Below are 26,414 nucleotides of genomic sequence, written 5' to 3'. Positions count from 1 at the left end.
GTCGGTTGACTACGCTTTTCTCGAGAAAATCCTTTCGATAAGGAACCAAACGTTCGCTCTCGCACAGAGAGAGAGAGAGGCTGAGCTGCATCGCGCACAAATTAGGTGCACAAAGATGTAAAGACACATACTGGTGGAGGGTTGTTAACAGACAGTCAAGCGGGTGGTATATATATATATATAAATAATAGGAGGGGAAACGAGTAGCGAAAGAAACGGATAGTCAGGCAGGCAAGCAAGCAAATAGGCAGGCAGGCAAGCAGGCGTTACCTCGCTTGGACGTGCTGTCGGCGCTGCTAATAAATCCAGGTACGGCAATCACGAGAACAAAGAGTCCACAGTGTAGCCAAAACATGTTTACGTCTTAACAACATTGTTTAATTCCATTTTACATGACGCTCGTAAAACACTACGATGGCGGTGGTGCTCATGTCGCGCATAATCAGCGATACTACCTGGTCGCCGGTCGGATCATCAGTAACGCGACTGACTGACTGGATTACGCGGTTTTCGGGGGGTAGGAGCGTAAGAAGCGAGCGAATTTAAAGCGATTTTAGGAACCAGAGGAGCACGGCCAGAGTGTGTTCTGCTTTTCGAAAGGTGACGAAAACTGAACCGGGAGATAAACTGAAAGTCAACGTAATCGAGGATCGTGGAAGAGAAAACTGGATGCTGGCCGTGGGTATCGGAAAGGAAAAGAAGCAGGAGAAAAGAGGAGAGTGTAGGTGTATGTACGTGTACGTGTGTAGGTGACAGAAAGAGAGATAGCGAGGAGAGTGCAGAGAGCGAAAGAGAGAGAGAGGTGTGTGAGAGAGAGAGAGAGAGAGAGTAAGAAGGCTCGCGGCGATAGGAGGACAAACCGGCACCGACGGTATAGAAGGAACGACCGGTCCTCCTAGAACATCGCGAATCTCTTGGTACACTGGACGACACGCGATAATGCACCACGCTAGCGCACTACTTCCGCGATCTGGTCCGGTACGACGAAGGATACCCCCTACTCGCGCGCGCCCAGAGAGAGTGAAGGTCCCGGTCTCGAATCACGCCTCGGCTGCCATCTTCTACCTACGCCGGGAGTCTGGAGTATGAAAATATTCTCTGCTGCCTCCTCTCCGACCATCCCCCCCTGCTCGTCTCTCGCCTCGCCATCCCACCCCTGGCCAGCTCATTCCGCCTAAACCCCTCTACGCGCTCTAACCTCCTATCCCACCCCTTGGCATCTACACCCGTGTTTCGTTCACCCGCGCCGTACACCCGCGCAGAGCCACCACCAGCTTGGGACCACCTCTTATCGATTCCTGCGCCATTTCCCGTCATTCCTGTCAAATCAATAACGCGGTGGCGGCGACGCCGGTGGTGCTGCTGGCAGTGGTGGTGGTCGACGACGACGCGGAGGTGGTGGTGCCGGTACCGGTGCCGGTCCCGATGCCGACGGCAGCCACGGTTCCTTCTTCGCCACGGATCAGGCGCCGATACAGAGACGCGAAATCCCCAGCCGAACGCACCGGAACACCCTCTCTCTCTCTCTCTCTTTCCATCCCCCTGCCACGAACCACCGTCATCCGAGAGATGGGCCACTGGCCGACGGGTTCACCTGTATCCCTGCCTACTCCGCTGGACCTCGACGCCCGGACGTTGCCCCACTCGCTGCCCTCTCTGCGTACGGCTCTTACCTCGTACCTCGAGTTTTACACCCTTCGCTCTTGACTCGACCTCGACTCGGTAAAAGGATCCTCGCCGTGGAGTCGCCCTCGAATACCCCTAGGATGCAAGGCCCCAAGTACCGATGTATCGATTTTCAACGGAAAAAAGAACGGGTTCCCTGGTCGGACAAAAGTTTTAAACCGCGAGATCCGAACGATGGATGCTGTCTTTGCTCGAGCGTTTGGTGAAGCGGTTTATTCAGGCTTTTTTAGAGACCCAGCGCGCACACACGGATTTCATAGAAGATCGAGTGTCTATTCAGCCTCGTAGCTAACGAAATTTCGTTGCTTCTCACCTGTTTGTTTCGCGCGACGCGGTTTTTCTTCTTTTTTTAAAGCACTCAATTTCACTGGTATCGTAAAATATTATTTTCCGAGAAGCTTTCTTACCGCGGCGACCGGAGACGGAGGAATCTCTCCCTGGTCCGCGCGTCCCTCGAAACTTGCGAAACGAGGTCTCGGTACATTTTCACGGAAAATGCGTACGGTAATTGGCTCGAATATTCCCCGTCGAGGGAAACGGGCTCGACAAAAGCAGCTCGAGTCGAGCAAAAAAATCCGCTCCACTTAAATTTCCTATCGAATCGTAGTTTGACTTTTTCCTTCCTCTTTTTTTCAACGAAACTTTCTACCCGTTCGCTACTGTTTTATAAAAGTCTTGCGTCGAGGAAGGGATTTACCGTGGCTGCGATTCGTAATTCACCGCTACTCCCGTATTTTACCGAGCTATTTATTATTCGTCTACGCGGTTTCCGCAACTTTTCCTCGCCGACCTCTCTCCGTCGAGTTTTCGCGGCACACCGATGCGACGCGAGACCTGCCTCGGATGATATAAATAGTCGACGATGCGAACCGTATCGCGGCTCGGATCGTTCGAAGAATAAGCTGTCGCGACAATCTAAATACGAGGAGGTAGGTGCGGCTGAATGACTCTTTCACGAGACTCGAATGCGACCCGCATACCTGGCGATCCGTAGCCTCGAGCATGTACGTACCTCGTCCTCTGGCAAATAACGTGGAAACACGAAGGCAAGCCGTACGTCTAGCCAGACAGGTGTACGCGGCTCGTTTATCGATACGCTTAACGTCGCTCTCCCTCGTCCTCTTCGAGTATCGTAAAGAAGACCGAAGCTTGTTAAACGCGCCCGATCGCGCCTCTCCATTTCCTCCCGGATTTCCACCGGTCATCTCGTGATACCACCATGATAATTTTCTCCTTTTTTTTTCCTCGTTCGACCCTCTGTTCGGTCGAGAGCCCGAACGGAACACGCTGCAAAAACTGAGACTTTGATGAAAAATGGTAGCGGCACGAGAGGCCGACCGGCCTGCCGACAAATTATCATTTCAGAAAGGCCGCCAGATTAAAACGCGGCAATTCTGCCGTTTTCCTAGTCGCGTGTCGAAAAAAGCAACGACTTTCGCGGATGCATACTAATTACCAAAAGGCGAAGGAGAAAGGGTGCAGCTACAATTTCGCCTGGCGAATCGAATTCAGAGATTGCGAAGGAAATGGAAGTTTTTCAAGTAGCCGGGCAAGGTCGAGAGATCGCGAACGGAATCGGCACGTTTCGGCGGAGGCGATGATTAATAGACGCGGGAGGAAATGACGATCGGTGAATTATGACTGGTTTATGTATTTATACGATATTATGGAAGGATCGTCAGTTACAAGTCGGTTCGAGTTCGGTGGATGGAAAGGGAAATTTCGGGTACCCGAATCTTTCCGACCCAAATTTTCCAACCAAATTCCTACCATACAAAAACGAGGGAACCCAGAATTCGCAAAGTTCAGCAAAGGGTTGAAAGTTCGGGCAGATAGCAACAGGGAAACACTCTCCCTCCTGATCGTGCGATTCGCTTGTACGCTGAAACGGGGTTTGATTAAATTTTCACCGCGTCGATCTTTACGAATACAGCCTCGCCGATTATCATCGTCGGTCCCGTTCGGGCGGTTTCAATTTTACGTACCGCCGTCGGCTCGACCGTTTCGAGGCAGGAAATTAATTTTGCAGCAACACGTGTGTATACCAGAAGGGATACGCGTTTCTCGTTCAAGCATCTCGTTGACTAATGAACCGTAAATCGGAGAAGAAACATCGCCGAGGCACGGGAGCAATTCGCAGTGTTGCGCATTGGGTAACACCGGCTCGTACACGTTTCCACGTCTGTTATTATAAATTATGAGATGGAGAGTGCCGATGCAAGCGGTGAGCTCGGAAACCGCGAGTAGCCTAGTTGCATCTTCGCGGTCAACGATCTTCTGACGCAGTGCGGATGCTTAAAAATTTCTTCTTCCGATTTTACGTAGATAACCGTGTTCAATTTTCCCGTCTACTCATTAAAAAAACAACTCGGTCCCGATTTAATAAATACGTCTCGAACGTGTCCGTCGATTGCTACCCTTATCGAAGGGCAATGCTGCCCGGTGGCGAGCGCGGACCAGGAAGAGATGCCCGACGCGTGCCGGCATACGCGATAAATCGCGGCATTGCACTGGTTATTTCGAAAGGCGCGTAATTTCCTAGCGGTCTTCCTTCTTCTCTCCTTATTCCTTGCCAACACAGAAACTTTCCAGCGAATCTTCCCGGTACTTTGTCATCTGTTCCGCGCCATTTCCTTTATTTGTTCTCTCGCGCTGCACCGACGCGAAATTCACCGACAACTTTCGACGATTAACTTTTTTCAGACGAATAAACAGGGAGAGGAGGAACGTGGGGGGAGGGTGCAAGCTTTGCGTATCAATATCTCAGCGTAAAAATAAACGATATTATTAGCCAGCTGCGCCAAATTCGATCCACGTTTCAACGGACCTTACGGTTCGTCGCGCGGACCCCGGCTTTTCCGTCTCCCATTTCGAGAACTCGTCATTTTTAACTTTTTTTCCCTCCTCCCTTCACAAATTTTCCTCCGATCGTTCCGCATCGGATATCACGCGCGCCCTTCCCCCTCAACCTTTGTCCCCGTTTCTTAAATTCGTCCCCGAAGAAAATTAGAAAGGAAATTCAAGAAACGTTCCCAGCGATCGGTCGTTTTATTAAGCCGGATAAAAAGGCCGGCGACCGAGGCTACGGTTAAGTCGTACTCGAATTATCCCGAGTACACGTAATAAATATTGATAGGATTCGAGCGTGTTCCACGGGGCCGGGAGATCGGTCGGCAGACGCGGCGTTTCTCCTGTAAGCGGAAAAGTGTAGAGGAGACTGTAGCTGAGCCTTATCCAGCCACTTTCACGTGGACGATAATGGGGCTCGTTTCGGCCGGGTAAAATCTTAGGCTGCAATCAATTTGCTCGAAACTGGTGTACGTGCGCGATTCAACGAGATAACCGGCCGCTTCTTCAGCCTGGCCGAGGCGGCTCTCTCTCGAGAGACGAGTCTAGATAGAAGGGAACACACCTTCGAGGCTAAGTTTTCTGAAAATGACTGACGGCGGATTATCAGATCGTCGACGGGTTTCCCTCGTAAATTATTAAGACTCCTTGCCTCGTCGACGTCTGCGTTCTACCACCTTACTCTCCTCGCCCCCACGTCGAAGGAGAAACAAATATTGACGTCTCGAGTTACCCCCCTTTGTCGCTGTCACGACGCTGTTTATTTATCAGCGATTCGGGAATTAAGCGAGGAAACAAACGTCCACCAACGGCGGAGAGCAACTTCCTAACACCTAACACTTGTTTTTCCTTCCCTTTCGACGCGACGCGTGAAAACGTTCGCGCCCCCCGATGAAATTGACGACGATTAGGCGACAGGGAATGCGATTAAACCGGCGTCGCCGCGGACGAACGGAGACGGAGAGAAAGTTTACCGACACCGAGATTCCTCGTTTGCGAACGGGAAATTCGTATTTGCCAACGCGTGCCGGACGAGTTTAGTTAAAGGGCGGAGATCAGTTTAGCGTCGTCCGTGTGTTTGCGACTGTAATAATGCTATTTCACAGAGGTTCGCGGTGAACTCGGGGTAAAAACAGCAGTACCCGAGCCGTGGCCGAGACGAGCAAAAGGTTTCCTCTCGACCGAGTTCAGGGCCAACTGTATTTCGCAACGACCGCAAATTGATAATGCACCCTTTGACCCTTCTTCCCTCCCAACGTCGAGTAACGAAATCGAGCGGGCAAAAGGCGCGACGACGCGAAACTTCCTAACGGGGGGTGCTCTGTGTGTCGGGGGAAAATGTGAAGAACCGTGCGCGTTTTAATAGACTCGAGAATGGAAGAAACGAGGAGCGTCAGTGGAACGGGAACGTTTTCGTCCCGCCGCGTCTGACCAGTCGCCGGCGAGAACTACTGGCACTAACGGGCGACTCCGGCTGTCCGGAGCGTTGTGTGTGAAATTCAATTCGCGAGAGGGGACACGGCTGGAACGAGCAGGAAAAAGTTTCTCGTTTCTCGTTTTACAAAGGGAAAAGAAACTCTTGGCCGGCTGCACGGACGCCAGTCAAAGGGGAGGAAAGTTTTCTCGGGATATGCGGGTCAGGTCAAAAGGTTCTTCGCCCGGCGTGGCCGGCGTGTCAATCAAATCGAACCTTTAGCCTTTCGGGTCACCGTCGTCGTCAGCATCGATACGCCAACGTGTTACAGCGACTCTTGGCCGCATTATAATTACCGTCGCGGTAATAGCTACGTCAGTCGGGGAGGGGGAGGGGGACGCGTAAATGCTATTTTACGCTCGAGTTATAATTTCCGATTACCGACGTTGACGCTGGCCCGAGTATTCGACGGGGCGGGCCGTGGCGTAAGAAGCGCGACAGAAGAAAGTTCGTTACGTAGTTAATTAGCGAGCAACAAATACGCGGTCGGCTTCAAAGCGGATTCGAGCGGCGAATAGTTTATTTCCTTCCCGGAGCTTTCAGTTTCTTTGATCTTCTTATGAACAGGGCAGGGCGGGATTTTCCTTCCAAAGGTGTATCGAATAATCGATGCCCCGCGTGTGTGTGTGTGTGTGCATCGGTGACGTCAGAAGCGAGGAATTTGCTTGCATCCCGCTCCTTCCTACTCCACCAAATCGTTCCGTAATTAAAACACATTTCCCTGATTCGAGGATGCACGCGTACCGCATTTCAGGCATACCGTGGATCGTGTCCGTATCCGGGACGGCTGGTTATTAGCGGGGCGCGGGTACCCGGGTCTCGGGTCGGGGGTCGGGAAGTTTTTTGGGTTCGGGTGACACTTCGAAAATTTGTCCAACAAATCCTGCAATTAGTACCCGATCATTACCCGAATATTATTCGGCTTTACTCGACCTCGTCCAATTCGATCCGACCCGACCCGACCATTACCCGACCATTACCCGACCGGACCCAATTAGTACCCGATCATTACCCGACCCGAACCAATCATTATCCGACTCCACCGGATCATTACCCAACTCGTCTAGATCATTACTCGGCCTGACCGTACCCGACCCGAGACCCGGGTACCCGGGTACCCGAATTTTTTTTCACCCAACCCGAACGAATAAACGGAAGTTACAGTGGAAAATAGCGTAAAACACGTCGGTCGTGAGGCAAAGAGTCGGAAAATGACGTGCTCGATGAAAGAGGAAGGACGTTGTCGTGGAACGGCTTGGATCAATACCCCCCGACTCGCCTGTTGCGAGATTATACCTTTTGCTTTCCGTATTTACGGCCGCCTAAGGAGACCGGATAAAAATATCCTTCTCGCGAGTTTCTGAAGAGGCGAACGGAACCATCCCGCCGACAGACGGTTAACTCGGCGAGGTTTTTAATAACAACTTTTAGTAGATCGTAACTGCGCGTACCTGAGAGCCTCGAACCGTTTTCTTAATCTCTTCTTCATCCAACGTGATTAAAGGCGAGGGAAAATTGCTCCCGGAGAGATAAGAACGAACAATACAAACCAAATATCAATCTTCCTTTGAAACTCGCGTTCCAAGCCAACAGAAAAAAAGAAGAAGAAGAAGAAGAACAGTTTCAATCCAATGAAACCACTGACCGCGTTTCTTCGATCCTGTTCAATTCCTTTGCGAGCGGAAGGCTTGAAAAATAATTCGCGGAAAACGATGATAGCAAGCAGCGCCGGATTAAGCGGAAAATTAAGGGGGGCCTGATGCCCCGAGGCCCCCTGTGCAATTATTTTATACCATTACCTTGTCTCGATATACTTTATCGACTAAGGGGGGCCCTTAAAGGTGCCGCAACCTCGGGTCCCAGGAATCTTAATCCGGTCCTGATAGCAATGAACGAGAAGCATTGAAAAGCCCGACCTAGTGTTCCCCTTTTCTTTTTTTTTCATTCCACTTATTTATTTAGTTACGTATAGTAGGTACAGTTGCTGTGTGTGTTTATTCCTAGTTGAGTCTGCTCGAAGATCGACGAACGGAATAAGAGGGTGATCATTTCTCACCCCTCTTATTCCTCGCATCGATCGGGATCAATGGAGCGGGTAGGAGTCGTCGCATTCTGGCAGCGTGTAACATCCTCCCGAAAAAGGGGGCTGCTACCCCTGCTGCTGAACGCCTTCCTTCGCGGCGACGAGAACGGGAAGCAGCTTTCCCCGGTCGAATGTAGGTTTTCTTCGTGAACGATATATCGTGTGTATATATATGGTTCTTTATTATTTACATTCTTGCTTTTTGGCGCATCATTCGTCAAACTGATTCAGACACTCGCTCGCTGACACTTGTGTGTTTATAATACGTTTTACGGTGTACGCGTCTGTTATCGTGTATGTATTCTCTGTATGTGTGTGTGTGTATATATATATTCATTTATTTATATTTGTTTATATTTCTTCGGTATGTATATATATATATATATAGTACTCCGTAACGTGATAAAACGTCGTTAAAAAAGTCAGTACATCGTTCGTAATGCTTAAAAAATCTTAATTCGCACTACATCATTTTATGTTTCGTTTCGACAGTGCACAGTAGGATTGCGGATTGTGATTAATTCCCCCTTAATTATCTCCTATTCACGCCTGTATCTCACGTTCACGCGTGCCGGTGCGCGTAAACTCGCTGCTGACCGCGCGAGGGAAGACTCCTTCTACGTTACGATCGCTTAACAATCTTCTCGATTCCGCTGATCCATCGCCGATATTACATCGGCCAGTCTGGCTGGTGCTAATCTTACCTCGATCGGTAGGATCCTAAAACGTACTACGCGGCAAGAGACGCTAAGCGACGACAAATGTGTAGCTACTATTAATTGTTTCGTAACGTTACGCTCTCTCACACTTTCACGCTTACATACTTTCTCACTTTCGCTCTTGTTAGTTTCCTCCGTAGTGCGGCCATGCAGATACACAGAGGTAATCGTAATGCGAGGTTACTTATTCTGTGCCTCGGTACTCTGTCGCTCGCTGTTTCGATCAAAGGATCCAGGGAAAGGCTGCGAAAATGAACGCAAAATGAACGTAATTTTCTCATGAGGTTCGTTTAAGTATCTGCGCGTACCAAAAACAACAGTTACAACTTATAACAATCCTTTTTATTCTTTTTTTTTTATTTTCCTTTTTAATTATTATTAGTAGTAGTGTTGGGATTTATTATTCTCGTCTTTATTTCATCCGTTCGTTTAGTTAATTTTAATGATTCGTTCGTTTACCGATTGGTAGTTTCAAGTAGCACTACGAAATAAACCTGTAAACGTGTGAAAGCACGGATAACACGTCTATCAGTTTCGTTAAATCGAAAACAGGCTTCCACGGGAAAAATGATACTGCCCCTGGTAGCATGCTTCCACGTAGGCGTCCGCGCGGTGCGTGACGCAGGAGCAACAGGGGCCTGTCACCTCCCACCTCTTGCGTATGAACGCTTACGCGGGAAAATTTGAATTGATGTTCGCTTTTCAGTCGTATATAATAAATAAAATTATATTATTTCTTTTTCTAAATTACTGTTAACATTAATATGATGAAAATCAGGATTTTCAGAATCCCTATATAGTCATTTTCTCTAAGGAAGCCTGATTTCATCTCGAGTGTACAATATCAGAGAAAATAAGGAAGAAAAGTATCGTGCAACTAAAGATGCGCTCCGTTCCGTCTCCCTCTCCTTTTTCAACCAAATTTTCCATCTCTATCGCACACGCACTCGCACATACACACGGGCAATCGCAGGATTCTCACAGCCACTCGTTCCATCTCGCGCACCCTCTGTGTTCTCTTTCAACCCTCCCCCCCCGGTTTTCGTTCACCTCGTACGGTCAAGTTCCTCCAGTCGATACGAGAAACGCAACGCGAGGAAGAATCGAGGATAAAACGAGCTACGTGGCCCGAACGAAACAGCTTTCGAACCCTGAAAGCAAACGGATCGAATCGAATCGATCTTTTTCCATCGTTGGTTCCTTATCTCGAGCACCGAGTCCTCTCTACGGAGTCATCGTTTCTGTATATATTTATATGTATACGTTTTATATATATATTATATATATATATACGTTATGTATAAAGTGTGGTTTCTTCTTGCACGACGTTATCGCTACGTACGACGTTTAATCGAATAGTTGTCGTCGTGTTCTCTTGTTCGCAGTGTCAAATATACTTACAATAGAAATATATTAAAATTGCAAAGTTTTCACGGAGTACGCCGGACATTTAGTACGCGGCGCGGCTAATTTTCCTTATGTATCGGTATCACTTATCGTAGCGTATCCGCTAACGTTAAATCCTGAATGAGGTCCTCCGTAATTATCTCTCTACCGTATCGCGTGTCTGTAATTGCTGAGTGTATTTATGTATGTGTGTGTGTGTGTATCAGGGATGTGCGGGTACCCGAAAATTTTCGACCAGAACATAAATTTATCCGGGTACCCGAGACTCGGGTCGGTTCGGGTAATAATCGAATCAAGCCGATATCTCAAAAGTTCAACTAGAACATAAATTTATTCGGGTATTGAGATCCCAAAATTTCGACCAGAACATAAATTTATCCGGGTATTGAAATCCCAAAGTTTCGATCAGAACATAAATTTATCCGGGTACCCGAGACTCGGGTCGGTTCGGGTAATAATCGGATCAAGTCGGTATCCTGAAAGTTCGACTAGAACATAAATTTATTCAGGTACCCGTTCCGAAATTACGGGTACCCGAACAAATTGACGCCCAGGGAAAATTTTCAAAATTCCGTCCGAATTGAAGAAATTCCCAATTCGAAACCCACCCAAATTTTCGGGTACCCGCACATCCCTAGTGTATATACGTGTACGTGTGTGTATGTACGCGCGTGGTCGTACAATCGGGCAATCGGATCAATTCGTTTCTTACGGACCGGCGAGGAACAAAGTTTCTTTATCATTCCGAACGGACCTCGACCCTTGATTTTTATCCCTAGGATTTTTGGAAGAAACGGCACACGCGACATCGCGTTAGAAGGAAAACGAGAATCCTTTCGATTGAAAAGGAATGTGCCCGACTGCGACGTCGATGAGCTTTTATAGCGATATTGCCCCGTGAACGCAAGGAGAATTCACGATCGATGCGATCGACGGTTTCTCCTCTTCCTCCTATAAATCCTCCCGTCGTCTCGTCTTCGTTACCCGCCTCCGGTGCAGCTCTATCCTCTCGACGGTGTTCCTCGCGGTATCAGGAGCGACGTGTTTCTTTTTTTTTTTGGCAGTTTCCCTCGTCAGAGCCGACAATCTCTCCTCTCCGTGTCCGGGTTATCGTATGACGAGTAATTCGAGGCGTCGAGACGTCGAGGGACGAGAACGCGCCGCGTCGGCGGGATCGCGAGTAGAACAGCGCGAACAACGCTCGCGTGAATCCTCCTCTTCATTTCTCTCTATTTCTTTTTTTTGTTTTTTGTTTTTTAGATAGGGCAGTGTTGTGGACGGTTACGGAATCAATGTCCGTAATCCCAAAAATGTTTCCTACAAGTATACATACTATTTAATAAGTACATATTTCAACAACCGTCTTTAGAACTAAGTTTAAGGTATCGTATGATTTCATTTTTTTTTTTTGTTCTTTTTATTATGATGCATTCTTTTGTGTTTTATTATGAAAACATTTTGAAAAAAAATCACGTTTCATCGCTCGTTTACCGTCTTCCCCGACCTATCCCAATATCTCCCCCATATCGTAAATGGAACGTACCCTCGAATCTTTCCATCCCTTCTCTACTCTTTCTCCCTCCCCACCCCCATCTATTGCACCCTTTTCTACCATCGTTCTCGATTCCCCTGCCTCCCCCCGCAGCTCGATACATACTATATTAATAATAACCATTAATAGGTATATAATCTGTCTATCTATCTATCTATCTATCTATCTAACTATCTATCTAGTAAAACAGCATCATATTAAAGTCTATCCTCCTCCTCCTCCTCGTTATCCTCGTTATTCTCCTCGGACTCCTCCTTGTAACCGGGATGCTCCGAGATAGCGTAGTAATTCCCGTTGTAGATAACCCCAAGCTCCCTCAACACGTCTCCCCTGATGATCGCCTTGATCGTCCAGTTGTAACACTCCTCGCTCTCGCTCTCGCGATCTAGCCGTTCGACGTCGAGGATCTTCGAGCTGAGCCGTTCGAGGATGATACCTATGTCCTTGATGCTTAAGTGTTTCTGATCTACCGTTAGCTGATCGATCAGCAGTAAAAACTTCTCCGAGGTCACGATCTCGTCCTCCATGATCGTGTTCTCGGTCTCCGACTCGGAGCTGTCGTGCTCCTGATGATGATTGTGATGATGATGGAGATGAAAGCCGCCGGTCGAGTTGCCCGCCAAACGGGAGCTCGACTCCTCGTCGGCGGTGTCGCAGAAACGTACGTGACCCTTGCTCAGACCTGGCCGTCGGGTGCCGTCCGATAACGAGGAGGGTGGCTGAGGTGAGGACGTCTGCGTCTGTTGCTGCTGGGGCGGTTGCTGTTGTTGCTGTTGCTGCTGGGACGATGGATGCGGGTGGTGATGTTGCTGTTGGTACTGTTGGTGCTGGGCGTCCTGGATCGGCGATGTGGCGACCGATTTGTGGACAGCGATCCTACGCCCCTCCTCGTGCAGGGCGCAGCAATGGAAGTCGCACTCGCCGCTAGGTCCGCCGTCCGCACCGTTCACCGGGCTCCCGTTCCTCGCTACCGGCTGATGAATGTGATTCGAACACTCGGGTGTGTGGATATGAATGGTGGTGCTGTCGAAGGAATTGGTACTCTGCTTCACCAGCCTGGCCGGGATTCCGTGTGGCTGCGGCTGCGGCTGCTGCTGCTGCTGCTGTCGTTACCACACGGGCCAGTTTTAAACGTAACTCTGTTCTAGATCGAGGGTTCGAGGATTTCGAGGCTACTACGAACGCGATGCTTCGTTCGAGGCTTCCGGGCTCGAATCGTGCGACCTTAACTGCGCCTCGTTTCTCCACTGGACCTGACAGTGGCGCTCGGTGTCTCCTGCGCCATCGAAATCGACTCGTTACCCGGAAACCTCGCGTGAATCGATGCTACAGAGTGAATGAAATAAGAAAGAAAAAGAAAGAAAAATGGCGAGAGTAAAATGATAAATAAAGAGAACGGAATTCGAAGAAAGTAAAGAACCGTGAACCGTGAAGAATAATATAGAGAAAAAAAATGGATCAACGCTTTCGTACCATGTCGTCATGATTTATCACAGTGATTTGGGGGCTGGTGTAGCGGCTGGGACCGATCTCGCCCGCCAGGTGCCCCGATTTCGGTCCGTAGTTCAACTTGTCCAAACTGGTCTGTATAACCAGCGACGGCCTTTGGCTACCGCTCAGATCCGTTTTCTTAGTCGGCGAATACTTGGAGCTCTGGGCATCTGGTACTTTCTGTTGTTGCTGCACCTGCGACGACGCGGACGAACGTTGGTCCCAGTGCAACACAACGGTGACCCGTCCCTTATTGTCCATGATTTTCCACGACGGCGTTTCATCGTGCAGCTCCAGCGCGTGTATCGTCTCGCAGACTATTTTCGGTATGGCTGAAATCGCTGGAACATCAAGAAAACACAGGTATCGATCTTTTGTCCGACTGGTTTACGTAGGCGGACGCAAGGCGGTTATCTGATCGCGGCCTCTCCAACGAATCTGCACTTTTGTCTTATTGTCCCTTGCGAATCGATACGCGCCGCGTCTTCTATTCACGGGCCAGTCCGCGTCCTCCGCTACCAGCACCGCCTATTATCATCGCAAAGTCACTTTGCCACGCGTACCGCGCTCGATATCGATGTCGTAAATATTTGATGGTATCGGGGGAACACCTTTGCACCCGATAGTTGATCGCGACCATAATCGAGTCCAAGGTGCGAGCGTCGTAAAAATATCACCCGCGTTCTCGTCCTTGTTTACGCGAAAAGAATAAATAAACGCGACCAAGATAGCTAGCAAGGCGAGAGGGAATTTTTATCGTAACGACGAGGCTGCCTCGTTTTTCGTCGAATCGTTTCCCTCATCCAATTTGCCTACTTTGCGCGAGCCACGCGAAGCTCCTGATGTTTTTATTTCTCCTATCGTCCGATCCGATCCACTGATTTCTAGGCCAATCCGATTTCCCAGCCTCGCGGTGATTCGTTTCGACGATCAACCCTTCGGACGGCGGACCATGGAGAGAGACTCGATTCGCGATTCGAGTTTCAACGCTGTTTCTTCAAAAATTAATTATTCCAACGTACGTAACTCTTTTCTTTAATTAAGATTAATATTCCTGGATATGTATTTTCAGGTTTTCGTCCCCGTTCACCCAGGATCCGCCTTCTTAATCGAGAAGATTCCGAGGTAAAGGGATAGATACCGGCGCGTATGATGTCGACCCCCGTTGGAAACCAACGTTCACCATGCCGCAGCAACAGCAGGATCGTGTTGTTCGCTAGGGTCTTGAAGTATTCGCCGTCTTCTACCTGGGTGCCGTCCGATTCCAACACTAGAGACACATTCTCGTTCTGTGGCACGCCCAATTTCTCTTTGCCTGCGAAGGTAAAGAAACCGCGATTAGAATTTTCCTTTGTCCTTCCTGTTAATCGAAGGAATTAAATTCAAGCTTCGAACTAGACGGAAGAAGACGTTTTCTTTCGATAACGTTAATTTTATTCTCCGTGCCCTTCTCCACACTCTCGACGATTATCCATCCCCCCCCTTTGAACCCCGTAATTGTTCTGCGTAAAAAAAAAATATGATGCGATACCTTGCACCCAGTAATCCAATATCTCGTGTGTCGTGAAAAGAAAGAAAGCACTTTATGTACATAATTGTCGCAGACGTCGGCGTTGCCGCGAGAAACCGCGAGCATCGAAGCGAACGACAAGAACAGCTCCGTGCCGTAGGAAAGTACTTTCCCAGAGATATCGTTACCGTCGACAGCGATTTCGCAGGGCACGTTTCTTACCACGGTGTATCAGTTCCTCGAAATTGCTAACAACCAGTCCCTTTCTTACGTTACGCCAGCTGTCCCATATCTTAAAAGGTCTCTTGCTCCGTAACTCCTGCGGAAAGAAATATATAAAAACGATGGAATTTCTTATCGTTCGATCGTTCGTTTGCATAGCTTACCGAAATTCTGGAAAACGTTCCAGGGAATCGAAGGTATCGGGGGTAGGATAGTTCGAAAGGAGACGTAATTGCGTGTAAAGAGCGAGCGTGGAAAAATGCTTATCGCCTAGATGTTAAGTGGAGTGTCCGCGCCGGGTCAACGGGAAAGTAATTTACCCTTACGTGTTTCATACGCGATAACTAAGTAGAACGAACTATAAACAAGAGCCTATCGCACGCGCCTCCGAGGAATTATTATCGAAGATCCATACGCATCCTTGCACCGTGTTCTTTTTTTTCGAGAGAGAGAGACAGGTCGGGGTGGTTGATAAAGGGAAGCGCGCTAGGGTTAGTCGAAAGTAGGACATACAGGACCAAAAACAGTATCCCAAGTCCGAGAGCGCGTGATTGGCGCAGATTTCGCGGAGGTTCCGGCGTCTCGCGAACCTCGCGATTCGCGCGGACCTCGAAGAGAGACCGAGCCGTCGGAAAAGGAGAAAATCCCCGAAGGAATTGGACGCGGCGTTAAGAAGGGAAGCGAAATCTACTTTGCTCCGCTTGAACATCGAAGAAGCTGCGCGAATGGTGGCCGTGGCAAGGGGGGGGGGGGGGACTGGCTGCGGGAACGGGGCCACCGATTACTCGATTATCGGGGTTAAGGGGTCTCCGGATCGGGCTACGGGGACTGGCAAACGATATTAGAATAATGCCGAGGCAAAGAGGAATATTATGTTTGGGTTGTCCCTAGTTTTCAACAGGGAGGCGCAAAGCGAACAGGGCGCAGACGCGGGCGCAACTTATGGTCGAAAACACTGACCTGATTCAATCATTTTCGGGTAACCGATCAGAAAAAGAAGGGAAATAAAGGGAAGTAAGAGAAATATTCGAGGAAAAAAACAAGGGACGATGAAACCGGGGGAGGGTTGATGCAAGGGAATCTCTACGAGGTCCGCGTCTTTTCGCCGATGCTCTCGTCCCGCAACGGGATCGCACTCGATGCAGCTTCCTCGGTAAACAATGCAACTGTTTAACAGCGAAGTCGAGGGCTGCACCGATCCCGAGGGATGCTCCCCCACGGGGGACGAGAGCATAACCTAAAAGAGGAAAGGGTTGATCCGGTCGGATCTCGAGACGAAATCGCCTCCTTCCTCGCCTTCCTCGATTCTAGGATGAAGCAAGGACCTTCGGGGACGGTGTATGCGGCAAAGCCGTGCGTGCGTACGCGTGAACTCGCGTCGCGGATGCGTAACTGACCGACACGACATGGATGCTGCACTCGCGGGCAAAGCGGAGCCGTAAGGCTCGTTCGACGGACGATAAACGCGGCGATAAACATAGGAAGGTAGAGGGAAATTTCGGGGACAGGATCGGGCAAGGGTCGTGCAGGGGCGGTCGGTGCGTTTTTCGTTATATAGTAAGCTAAGAATGCGTACCTCTCTTGCCATTACGTCATATCCCTGCAGGTAAGGGACCGTCCCAGCAAGCACTTATTCAGAAGGAACCAGTAAAGAAGCTGCACGTCGCATTATCGCGGCGACGGGATGCTCTCGTGCACTACTGTCCGCCCACCCTTGCTCTCGCACCGCGCTCTCTTTCTCTCTCTCCCTGTGTCTTTTTCTCTCTCCCTCCCTCTATCTCTCCCTCTCCCTCTCTTTCTCTTGCACGGCCTGTTCCTCTCCGTTTCTCCCGGTTTCTCTCGCTTCCGCGAGTCTCTTCTTTCGTTCCTAGCTCGCCTGCACCTCGCGATCCTCCTGTGCACCGTGTTCACCGAAACACCTTGCGATGCGACACCCCGTTCCTCCTCCTCCCTTCCTCCCTTTCAACCCCGTTGATCTATCTCGATCCGCCTCCCTCGCCCTCTCCCTTCCTCTCTCTCTCTCTCTCTCGCTCTCTCTCTCTCTCTTTCTCTCTCCCACTCTCGGGTTTACCGAGAGTCGTTCTCTGGATTTCCGCACCGTATCAGGCCCGTGTCGGCGTGGCGATTCGCGCGAGCCCCGGTATCAACGCGCGGGCCGAACGCGGCCACGTACCTCGCGGGTACACCTCATCCTAGCACCGCTCTCGGCGTACAATTACCCGATCTAAGATTTCACTAGCGCATATGGGGGCAAATTGTAACAGTGGCTTCCTCCCAGCGGTTACTGCGGCGACTCCTAGTTTTAGATCGATTTCTCTCTCTCGGTGTACGTACAGACACCCTCGCCCTCGCCCTCACCCTCACCCTCGGCCTCGGCCTCTCCTTCACCGTTGCAGAGAGACAGTTCGCCCGCAACAACCTCGCCCCACGCGCGCCTCTCTCTTCCGACTGACGACCGACTGCCTCCTCGTACGGGCCGCGATCTTCCCACTGGTTAGCCGCTTCCAGAGTAGCCGACTTCCTCCCAGACGGTGCTGCCTGCAACCCTCGGCCAACCCCCGGCGACGCGGCACCAACAACGCTCCTCGGTAAAGCCCGCCAACTGTTTTACCCCCTGCTCCGTCGATCTGCACCCTGTTCCATCTACCATCCGTCCGTGAAAACCTACCCCTTCGTGCAACTTTCGTTCCCCAGGAAACAGCTGATCGTTTCGAGTTACTCGTTACCTTGGTACCCGTCCGACGACCGTAAACAATCTGCGAAAAGGTTTTTGTGAAGCGTGTTGTTATACTGTTGTCTATGATTAATATAAAGCATCCAAAGACACGGGGTAAGCCGCCCGTGAACAGGCCGAACGCGGTCCAGGAAAAGGCGGACTGCAATCAGAACGTCGAGTGCTCCTTCGAGCAACTGTGTAATATGATCAACGATCTGGAGAAGAATATCGTCAACGAGATGCCGGAAGTCGAGAATCATCTCCAGGTAGGGAAAATTTATAAATTAAATTGAAACTAGTTCGGTAGTTCTAATGTTAAATTACGATGATGCAGTTGGAACCGGAAAAGGATAACTCCGATCGGACCTGTGGGGGGAATGGGACGACATATGATGATATAATGTCCTTTCTGACGAAGTTCGAGGAGACTGGTACCGTGGAGTAATTTTATTATTTATAAATGAAATATTGTTGAATTTTTATTTATCATTATATTAGTTGTTTTATACAGGGTGTTCGACAACAGGTGGGCAATATTTTAAGGGGTGATTCTAGGGATCAAAATAAGACGAAAATCAAGAATAACGAAATAGCGTTTGCGGCTTTGTTTTCCAATAATTAACGTTTAAAAATTCGAGTAAAAAGCGCCTGAAACCTGCAACCCGCCCAGCACCGACGACTGAACGTCAGGTCGGCAGGGGTTGGTACAGTCGTCGGTGCTGGGCGGGTTGCAGGTGTCAGGGGCTTTTACTCGAATTTTTAAACGTTAATAACTGGAAAACAAAGCCGTAAACGCTATTTCGTTATTCTTGATTTTCGTCTTATTTTGATCCCTAGGATCACCTGTTAAAATATTACCCACCTGTTGTCGAACACCCTGAAACCTGCAACCCGCCCAGCACCGACGACTAAACGTCAGGTCGGCAGGGGTTGGTACAGTCGTCGGTGCTGGGCGGGTTGCAGGTTTCAGGCGCTTTTTACTCGAATTTTAAACGTTAATAACTGGAAAACAAAGCCGTAAACGCTATTTCGTTATTCTTGATTTTCGTCTTATTTTGACCCCTAGAATCACCTGTTAAAATATTACCCACCTGTTGTCGAACACCCTGAAACCTGCAACCCGCCCAGCACCGACGACTAAACGTCAGGTCGGCAGGGGTTGGTACAGTCGTCGGTGCTGGGCGGGTTGCAGGTTTCAGGCGCTTTTTACTCGAATTTTTAAACGTTAATAACTGGAAAACAAAGCCGTAAACGCTATTTCGTTATTCTTGATTTTCGTCTTATTTTGATCCCTAGGATCACCTGTTAAAATATTACCCACCTGTTGTCGAACACCCTGAATCCTGCAACCCGCCCAGCACCGACGACTAAACGTCAGGTCGGCAGGGGTTGGTACAGTCGTCGGTGCTGGGCGGGTTGCAGGTTTCAGGCGCTTTTTACTCGAATTTTTAAACGTTAATAACTGGAAAACAACGCCGTAAACGCTATTTCGTTATTCTTGATTTTCGTCTTATTTTGACCCCTAGAATCACCCCTTAAAATTTTGCCCACCTGTTGTCGAATACCCTGTATAGGTCCGTTAGACGAGAAGCTGGACATGGTTGAGGTGGATGCTGCGACGATGCTTAGGGAGATGCTGGAGGAGCCGCAAGGTCTATCTTGCCTTAGCTGCGACAGGTAATGCTACCCCTTTACTTTGAGCCAATTCGTTTAAATTTATACCAATATACTTTTAACCCAACGTTGCCATAATCACTAACTCCTAGGTAAATGTCAGGAATTTTCTGATTCTTTGGCCCCTGAGTTCATTGAGCCATTTTGGGAAATTTGCCAAGTTGGGCCACTAGTAATAAAACTAGTCCATCTACAGCAAATTACAAAGAATATTTATTTCTTCAGCGCTAACGTCGAGGACAACTCTCCTTACACCTTCAAAGAGGACTTGGCCACAGCTCGATTACAACTAGAAGAAAAGAACGCCACTGTATCGTTACTCAAAGAACAATTAAGATCCGAGAGGAAGCTCGCCTGCGATAAACTGGAAGCTCAGAAGAGAAACAGCGCGTGCAAACTGCAGCAACAAGAAGACAAGTACAAAGGAATAGTAAAGAGGCATCAGAAGTTCATCGAGCAGCTGATCTCCGAGAAAACCGAGCTGACTGAGAAGTGTAACTCCCTGGTGCAGCGAGTGAAGGAGATAGAAACGAAGATGCAGCGGGATTTGAAGGCTGCAGCTGAGAGACATGCGGTGGAACTGCAGAGGGCGAAGGACAGGTACGCAGCCGCTGAGAAGATCAAACGGGAGCGATGGATAGAAGCTAGGACGACTAAGATCAAGGTTCATTTTACTTAAAAAGTTTAACTTAGAATTTTGTAAAATTTCTGATCAGTTTTTTTATGATTGAAGGAGATGACGGTGAAGGGGCTGGAATCAGAGCTGCATAATATGATGGAGCAGCATGCAGAGGAGATTCAGAGGCTGAGGAACGTCCACATGAAGGAGCTGCAGGATGTGGAACTGAGAACCATACGTCGTTCGAATGAACAGTTGGAACAGCTGCGATTGGAACTGACTGCCAGTCAGGAGAGGATGATGACTAATGAGAAGAACCTTCTGTGGACCAGGTAAGAAGAAAATCTTCTTCCTTCTACCTTAGGACCTTAGCTATTAAATTGCTGTTCTTTCAGATATAAAGAGAAGCTGGAAGAGCAAGAGAGTCAGTTCAAAGCCCAGCAAGGAAAACTGTTGGAAGAGCTGCAGCTGGAAAGGGAGAATTTAAGTAAAGAACGAGGGAAATGGGAGGCTGAGAAGGAGGCAGCTTTGGAACAGATGCACCTTCGCTACCAGGTAGGATTTTCTTCAAATTCTTAAGAACAGTTTTTAAAAAATTCTTTTTCAGGAAGAAACAGAGCTTCTCAAGCAACGCCATTTAAACGAGAAGAAGGTCGTCGAAGAATCGTTGAAGATGGAATGGGAGGCCTGGCTAGCTGATTACAAGAGGCAACAGAATTTGAGGATCGAGCAGGCTGAGAGTAAAATTAGGGAGGAGTGTGACAAAGAGAGAGATCGACAAATCGAGCTTGTCATCGAACGTTTTGAGAAACATTCTCGAGATGCTAAATTGACCCTTCAACAGAATTTCGATCGTAATCTTAGGTAGGGTATGGTTTAGACTTCCAGCTAGTGGATTTTAAAATTTCATCGCTTTTAGATATTGGAGGGAAAAATTGGAGACGAGTCTGCAAGCTGCGATCGATGCCGAACGATCTTCCAAGGAGAAGTTGATCCTGACGAAGGAGAAACTGGAGAAAGTTGAAATTCAGTTGCAACAAACGGAGAACAAGCTGCGGCAATGCCTGTCCGAGTTGAACGACGCGAACGAGGTAAGATTTTCTTTTTATTAAAGAATCCTTCAGTCTCTGGAACGAATATGGATTTTTAGGTAATACAGGAGCTGCGTATGGAAAAGGATCAGGCGAAAAAATTGGCCAGGCAAGAAATTGAAGGGGAGAAAAGAGAATTAGAGGAGAAAATCGCCTCGCTTTATCAGGAAATAACTCGTATTAATTCGAACAAAGATGCCTCCATGTCTCAGTTACATAGCAGGTATTTGTAAATGAATAGAAAATTTATTTTTAAAATATATGTTTATTCAGACTGATTAATTTAAAAAAATAACCTTATCTCGAAGATTTATGTTGAATATGTTAACAATTCTTATTACATTTTCTATTTAACATATTTTTGTTGTAGAATTAAATTAATAATGACCCAGAAAGTCCTGACGATTAAAAATTTAACCAAAGAGCTGGACGATGCGAAACGACAGAGCGAACATTTAGAGAAGTTACTGGATCAACAGCGAAGAGAATATATTTTAAAAAGTTTATGAAAAACTGTTGTTCCATGTACACCCTCGAGGTCCCCTTAGGGAAAATGGCGATCTGAGCTAGCGGAGGTGGTGCCCTCACCAGTGGGTATGACACCCTGAGCGGAGCAGGCATTATGCCTAATTTACTGATGACACCTTTTTATTCAAATGCATACAATTGAACTGTATACTGTTTATTCGGTAAAAAACTATTTTTCAACCATTTCTATTATATATTTCTTCTCAGATACATACCAAAATGATTGGATCATTTTCTTTTTTCTTTTTATGCGGTATTTCCCTAACCTTCATCACGCCTTATATTACATCAAAAATAAAAATATTACATGATCTTTTAAGCGAAGATACATCAATTCAAATGTACGTACAATGTTCTTTAAAAATATGCATCATAAATTGGAGAAAATTAAACTTTCTTCACAATCTGCACAACATCCTCGTCGCACAACACATGATCTTTTCCTACTTTTTGAGGCTGGTGTTTCACGGACGATCCCCATACAAGAGCGCTGCAAATATAATGAAAATATAGTGAATTGCGAAGAGCAGAGCTACAGGTACGATAGAAAGAAAACTTACTATTTGAACTCCTTCGCGATGGATCGATGAAGTTTATTACAAAAGTCTTCCACGGTTCTCCTCTCTCTGTTTAGCACCACAGGGGAATTATAATCCGGAAGCTGACCTTTAGGCTTGGTGTAGCTAAACGATGCCATCGAACAATTAATAATTTAGTAAATTAAACCAAATAGTAAGGAAAACTTACATTCTGACCAGCTGCAAGTAGTCCCACATTTTTTCAAGCAAATCATCAAAGTTCCATTTGTGATGAGCGGAAATGGGTACACAGTGCGGTATTTTATAAATGATATCGAGCTCCTCGATACTGATTTGATCTAGAAATTTAAATCAAACAAATTCTAATCATCCTTCCAAAGTTTCATTTATAAACTTTCAAATTAAAATTTTTTAACCTCAAAATTTATTTTAATAAGTTACCTATTTTGTTGAGCAAATAAATACACGGTACATAAACGCGGTTTCCTTCAATGACATCGATCAAATCGTCGGAAGTGGCGTCGTATCGCAAAGTGATGTCTGCATTGTGAATTCTATACTCTGATAGAATGCTTTTCACTAAATCTAAATCGAGCTCTGACTGTGCGCACTGTCAAATAATGCAACTATCTTAATTTTTCTTCCTTGCAAACAAAAGGAGACCACTTTTTGTGAAAAACTGCACCTGATTTATCCTCCATGAAAAAATATAATAGAACCAGAGATAAAAGCATTGCTTAATGAATCAAATCAGGTGTAGTTTTCTTTGTGATTTGTTTATACATTTAATTACCGTAGTTTGAAAATTGATGCCACCTTTATCTTTCTTTCGAAAGGTAATATTCGGCGGCTGTTTATTCAATCGCAACCCGAAACCTTCCAATTCGTGTTCGATTAATCTCTTGTGCCCGAGTGGTTTCAATACATCCAATACTATAAATATTAAGCTGCAAGTTCTGGCAACAGCGATAACTTGCCTTCCACGTCCTTTACCGTCTTTAGCACCTTCGATGATACCAGGAAGGTCGAGTAGCTATAACAGATACTAAGTTACTTTCTACTGTATAAAGAGAGTGTTTTCTTTCTGTCTTATGCTTGAAGGATAAGTATAAAAACCTGTATCTTTGCTCCTTTGTATTTTATGCAACCTGGTACTGTAGTAAGAGTTGTGAATTCATATGCAGCTACTTCAGAATATACTCCAGCAAGTGTACTCAACAATGTAGATTTACCCACGGAGGGGAAGCCTATGGTTTGTATTTAAATAAAGTAACAGTGTTTTAAAAGAAATACATCATTGTCATTTATGTACCCACCAACAAAACCTATTCTAGCATCACCGGTTTTAGCCACTTCAAACCCCTGTTCACCACCACCTCCACCACCTTTAGGAGTGATAAGTTCTCGTCTCAACTTAGCCAACTTTGCTTTCAATAAACCTAAATGGCCAGAGGTGGCTTTATTCTTTTGGGTACGAGCCATCTGTTGGAAAATATACCTTTTAGTACCTATTCTGTATGAATATATTTAAAAACCTAGGAAATCAAAAAAGGAAAGGGTTACCTCGGCTTCGATCGAAGCAATCTTTTCCAATATTGTGCTCATTTTGAAACAGTAAAATACACTGTATATTCTTTAATTTCTGATATACTTAAGCTATGTTCTTTTCAAGCTCTTTCGTCTTCTTCCATTACAAATTCGACTATAAGTATTTACTCCGCTACGTGGACTCCAGTGGAATTCACACGTGCTGACAGGTTATACACACAATCGTGTTGACAATATATCACCGTTGCCAGAAATAGAGGGAAAATGGTCGTATAAAGCCTTTATCTGGCAACGGTTCTAATGCATTACACACATGAAACAAGCTCAAAACAGAGGTTTTAACTTTTCTATAAAAAGTCTATGGATCGAATATTTTAGCTTAGGGGTCCCTGATACCCCACGATGGTATCAGATCTGTAGGCAGATAGTGCCAACGGGGTCGCTGACACCCCGGTTGCGGTGATGTCGGTTTATAAAGAGCGTCGGCAATGTTTCGGGGTTGCTAACACCCCAGGATCGAATCAGGTCGTACCCATCACTATCCCGAACAAGAGAGTTTCACGATTTGTTCGTTTTCAGGTCTTATATTTCGCTAGATTCGGTCGTACCCATCACTAGTCCGAACAAGAGAGTTTCACGATTTGTTCGTTTTTAGGTCTTATATTTCGCTATTTGCTTCGGGGTCCTTGACACCCCGGCGGTATATTGGTATGCAGCGCCACTGGTACCTCGGGGTCTCGGATACCCCGAATGCCGGTAAGCAGAGTATCATTGGTGCTTCGGGGTCCCTGACACCCCACATGCTATATTGTTGGTAGGCAAAGATAGTCGACGGTGTTTCGGGGTCCTGAATACCCCAATATGATTACATGTCGGTATGCAGATATAGTAACTGGTGCTTCAGGGGTCCCTGGCACCCCGGATGATATTTTATTAGTAGGCAAAGATAGCTGACAGTGTTTGGGGTCCTTAATACCCCAATATGATATCAGGTCAGCACGAAGAGGGTATCATTGGCGCAGCGGGGTCCTTAACACCCCTGGATAATATCAGGTCCGTATGAACAGGGCACAACCAGTATAATTTTTTCCAAAGTTTATTTAATTTATTTAATCTATTTTTTTTGCTTATTAAATATGCTCATCGAAGGGGAATAACCTTTATGATTATATCCCTCTTCTGGGACTCAGCCGAGGACTCCACTTATTTTACTTTTTCTAGTTATTTATATAATTTTATACCTCATTGTAGGGCAAGGCCATCTCAGTATCCCTTACATCCCTGCATCCCTTCCATCCCAGCATTTCATACATTCCTGCAACCCTTAAATACCCCCTTTTTTTTTTTTTTTTTTTTAACGTGGTGGAAATCTTCAGAAAGACACCTTCAGCCCCCCTGGGGAGGGGCCGCAGGTAGTGTGGGATTTTTACCCACTAAAACCACCACGGTGGCCTGCACTAGGGCGGTAGGGAAGGTCCTTTGACCCTCCCCCATGCGCCAAACTCCGCCGACATCGAGGGCCACACCCGATGTCGGCACTCCTAGGGCCGCGTGCAGCGGAGACCGGGGCCCCAGCCCCGGACCCTACGGAATTCCTTTACATCCCTCGTCCCGGTACATCTCTGCATCCCTTACATCCCTGCATTGTTTTCATCCCTACATTCCGTACATCTCTTCATCCCTTACATCCCTACATTCCTTACATCGCTTCATCCCTTACATCCCTACACTCTTTTCATCCCTTAAATCCCTACATTCTTATCATCCCTACATTCTTATCATCCCTACACTCCTTTCATTCCTACATTCTTTTCATCCCTACATTGCTTTCATCCCTACATTCTTTTCATCCCTTCATCCCTTATAATAAATATATTATAAAGACTCCTTCAAGTAAAGGTAAGTAAAGGTAAGTTAGTTCCATTCTCGAAAAAATAGCGCCCTCTAGCGGCAAAAATGCGAACTAAATTTCGAATGTCGAATCAGCGCCATCTGGATTTGGAAAAAGGAACTAAATCATGCTCGATTTCTGGCCCTCTGGCGGCAAAAATGCGAACTAAAATTTCGATGTCGGATCAGCGCCCTCTGGATTTGGAAAAAGGAACTAAATCTTGCTCGATTTTTGGCCCTCTGGCGGCAAAAATGTGAACTAAAATTTCGATGTCGGATCAGCGCCCTCTGGATTTAGAAAAAGGAACTAAATCTTGCTCGATTTTTGGCCCTCTGGCGGCAAAAATGTGAACTAAAATTTCGATGTCGGATCAGCGCCCTCTGGATTTGGAAAAAGGAACTAAAGGTTGCTCGATTTTTGGCCCTCTAGCGGCAAAAATGCGAACTAAAATTTCGATGTCGGATCAGCGCCCTCTGGATTTAGAAAAAGGAACTAAATGACGCTCGATTTTTGGCCCTCTGGCGGCAAAAATGTGAACTAAAATTTCGATGTCGGATCAGTGCCCTCTGGTGGCGAAAAGGGGAACTAAATTTGTATAAAATTGCAGGCCTTATAGCCGCAAAAATTTCAGGGAGGTACTGGGATGTAAGGGATGAAGAGATATAAGGAATGTAGGGAGATAAGGGATGAAGCGATGTAAGGAATGTAGGGATATAAGGGATGAAGCGATGTAAGGAATGTAGGGATGAAGGGAATGTAGGGATGAAAAGAATGTAGGGATGAAGCGATGTAAGGAATGTAGGGATGAAGGGAATGT

The 26,414-nt window shown here is 47.1% G+C and overlaps 4 protein-coding genes across 10 annotated transcripts in view; 1 reads left to right on the top strand and 3 right to left on the bottom strand.

The window, feature by feature from the left end:
• Positions 1–1,059, bottom strand: part of LOC114879959 (disintegrin and metalloproteinase domain-containing protein 12) — a 44,465-nt gene extending 43,406 nt beyond the window's left edge. For all 4 annotated transcript variants that reach the window (XM_029195427.2, XM_029195428.2, XM_029195430.2 and 1 more), the window contains exon 1: positions 271–1,059. In XM_029195427.2, the coding sequence (XP_029051260.2) occupies positions 271–355 (85 nt within the window). In that variant the 5' untranslated portion in view covers positions 356–1,059. The remainder of the gene's footprint in view (positions 1–270) is intronic.
• A 7,192-nt stretch (positions 1,060–8,251) lies between these two features.
• Positions 8,252–16,655, bottom strand: LOC114879952 (hybrid signal transduction histidine kinase B). Of its 2 annotated transcripts, none has more exons than XM_046289253.1 (5): positions 16,568–16,655; positions 14,992–15,088; positions 14,401–14,574; positions 13,242–13,600; positions 8,252–12,871 (listed from the first exon to the last, which is right to left on the bottom strand). In XM_046289253.1, the coding sequence occupies exons 1-5, from the start codon at positions 16,577–16,579 to the stop codon at positions 11,966–11,968; spliced, it is 1,548 nt and encodes a 515-aa protein (XP_046145209.1). In that variant the 5' UTR covers positions 16,580–16,655; the 3' UTR covers positions 8,252–11,965. The 2 variants fall into 2 exon arrangements, with proteins under 2 accessions (XP_046145209.1, XP_046145210.1); XM_046289254.1 differs by having other exon boundaries at positions 8,252–12,868.
• Positions 16,656–17,517: 862 nt separating this feature from the next.
• On the top strand, positions 17,518–21,666 carry LOC114879160 (centrosomal protein of 131 kDa). Of its 3 annotated transcripts, XM_046289252.1 has the most exons (11): positions 17,518–17,579; positions 17,806–17,973; positions 18,042–18,138; positions 19,282–19,384; positions 19,607–20,045; positions 20,115–20,332; positions 20,396–20,555; positions 20,608–20,864; positions 20,920–21,091; positions 21,151–21,314; positions 21,462–21,666. In XM_046289252.1, exons 2-11 carry the CDS (start codon positions 17,911–17,913, stop codon positions 21,598–21,600), a joined length of 1,812 nt encoding a protein of 603 aa, XP_046145208.1. In that variant the 5' UTR covers positions 17,518–17,579; positions 17,806–17,910; the 3' UTR covers positions 21,601–21,666. The 3 variants fall into 3 exon arrangements, with proteins under 3 accessions (XP_046145208.1, XP_029049631.1, XP_029049632.1); XM_029193798.2 differs by lacking the exon at positions 17,518–17,579 and having other exon boundaries at positions 17,791–17,973; XM_029193799.2 differs by lacking the exons at positions 17,518–17,579; positions 17,806–17,973 and having other exon boundaries at positions 18,049–18,148.
• A 91-nt stretch (positions 21,667–21,757) lies between these two features.
• On the bottom strand, positions 21,758–24,068 carry LOC114879161 (GTP-binding protein 128up). The gene is made up of 8 exons (XM_029193800.2): positions 23,722–24,068; positions 23,475–23,640; positions 23,275–23,405; positions 22,952–23,191; positions 22,600–22,768; positions 22,367–22,496; positions 22,180–22,302; positions 21,758–22,109 (listed from the first exon to the last, which is right to left on the bottom strand). The coding sequence occupies exons 1-8, from the start codon at positions 23,761–23,763 to the stop codon at positions 22,007–22,009; spliced, it is 1,104 nt and encodes a 367-aa protein (XP_029049633.1). The 5' UTR covers positions 23,764–24,068; the 3' UTR covers positions 21,758–22,006.
• Positions 24,069–26,414: the final 2,346 nt, after the last annotated feature.

The sequence above is a fragment of the Osmia bicornis genome, chromosome 16 (genome assembly GCF_907164935.1).
Source record: "Osmia bicornis bicornis chromosome 16, iOsmBic2.1, whole genome shotgun sequence".
NCBI classification, from domain to species: domain Eukaryota; kingdom Metazoa; phylum Arthropoda; class Insecta; order Hymenoptera; family Megachilidae; genus Osmia; species Osmia bicornis.
Note: the sequence above shows the minus strand (reverse complement) of the source record. Positions and strands in the feature narration are given on the sequence as shown.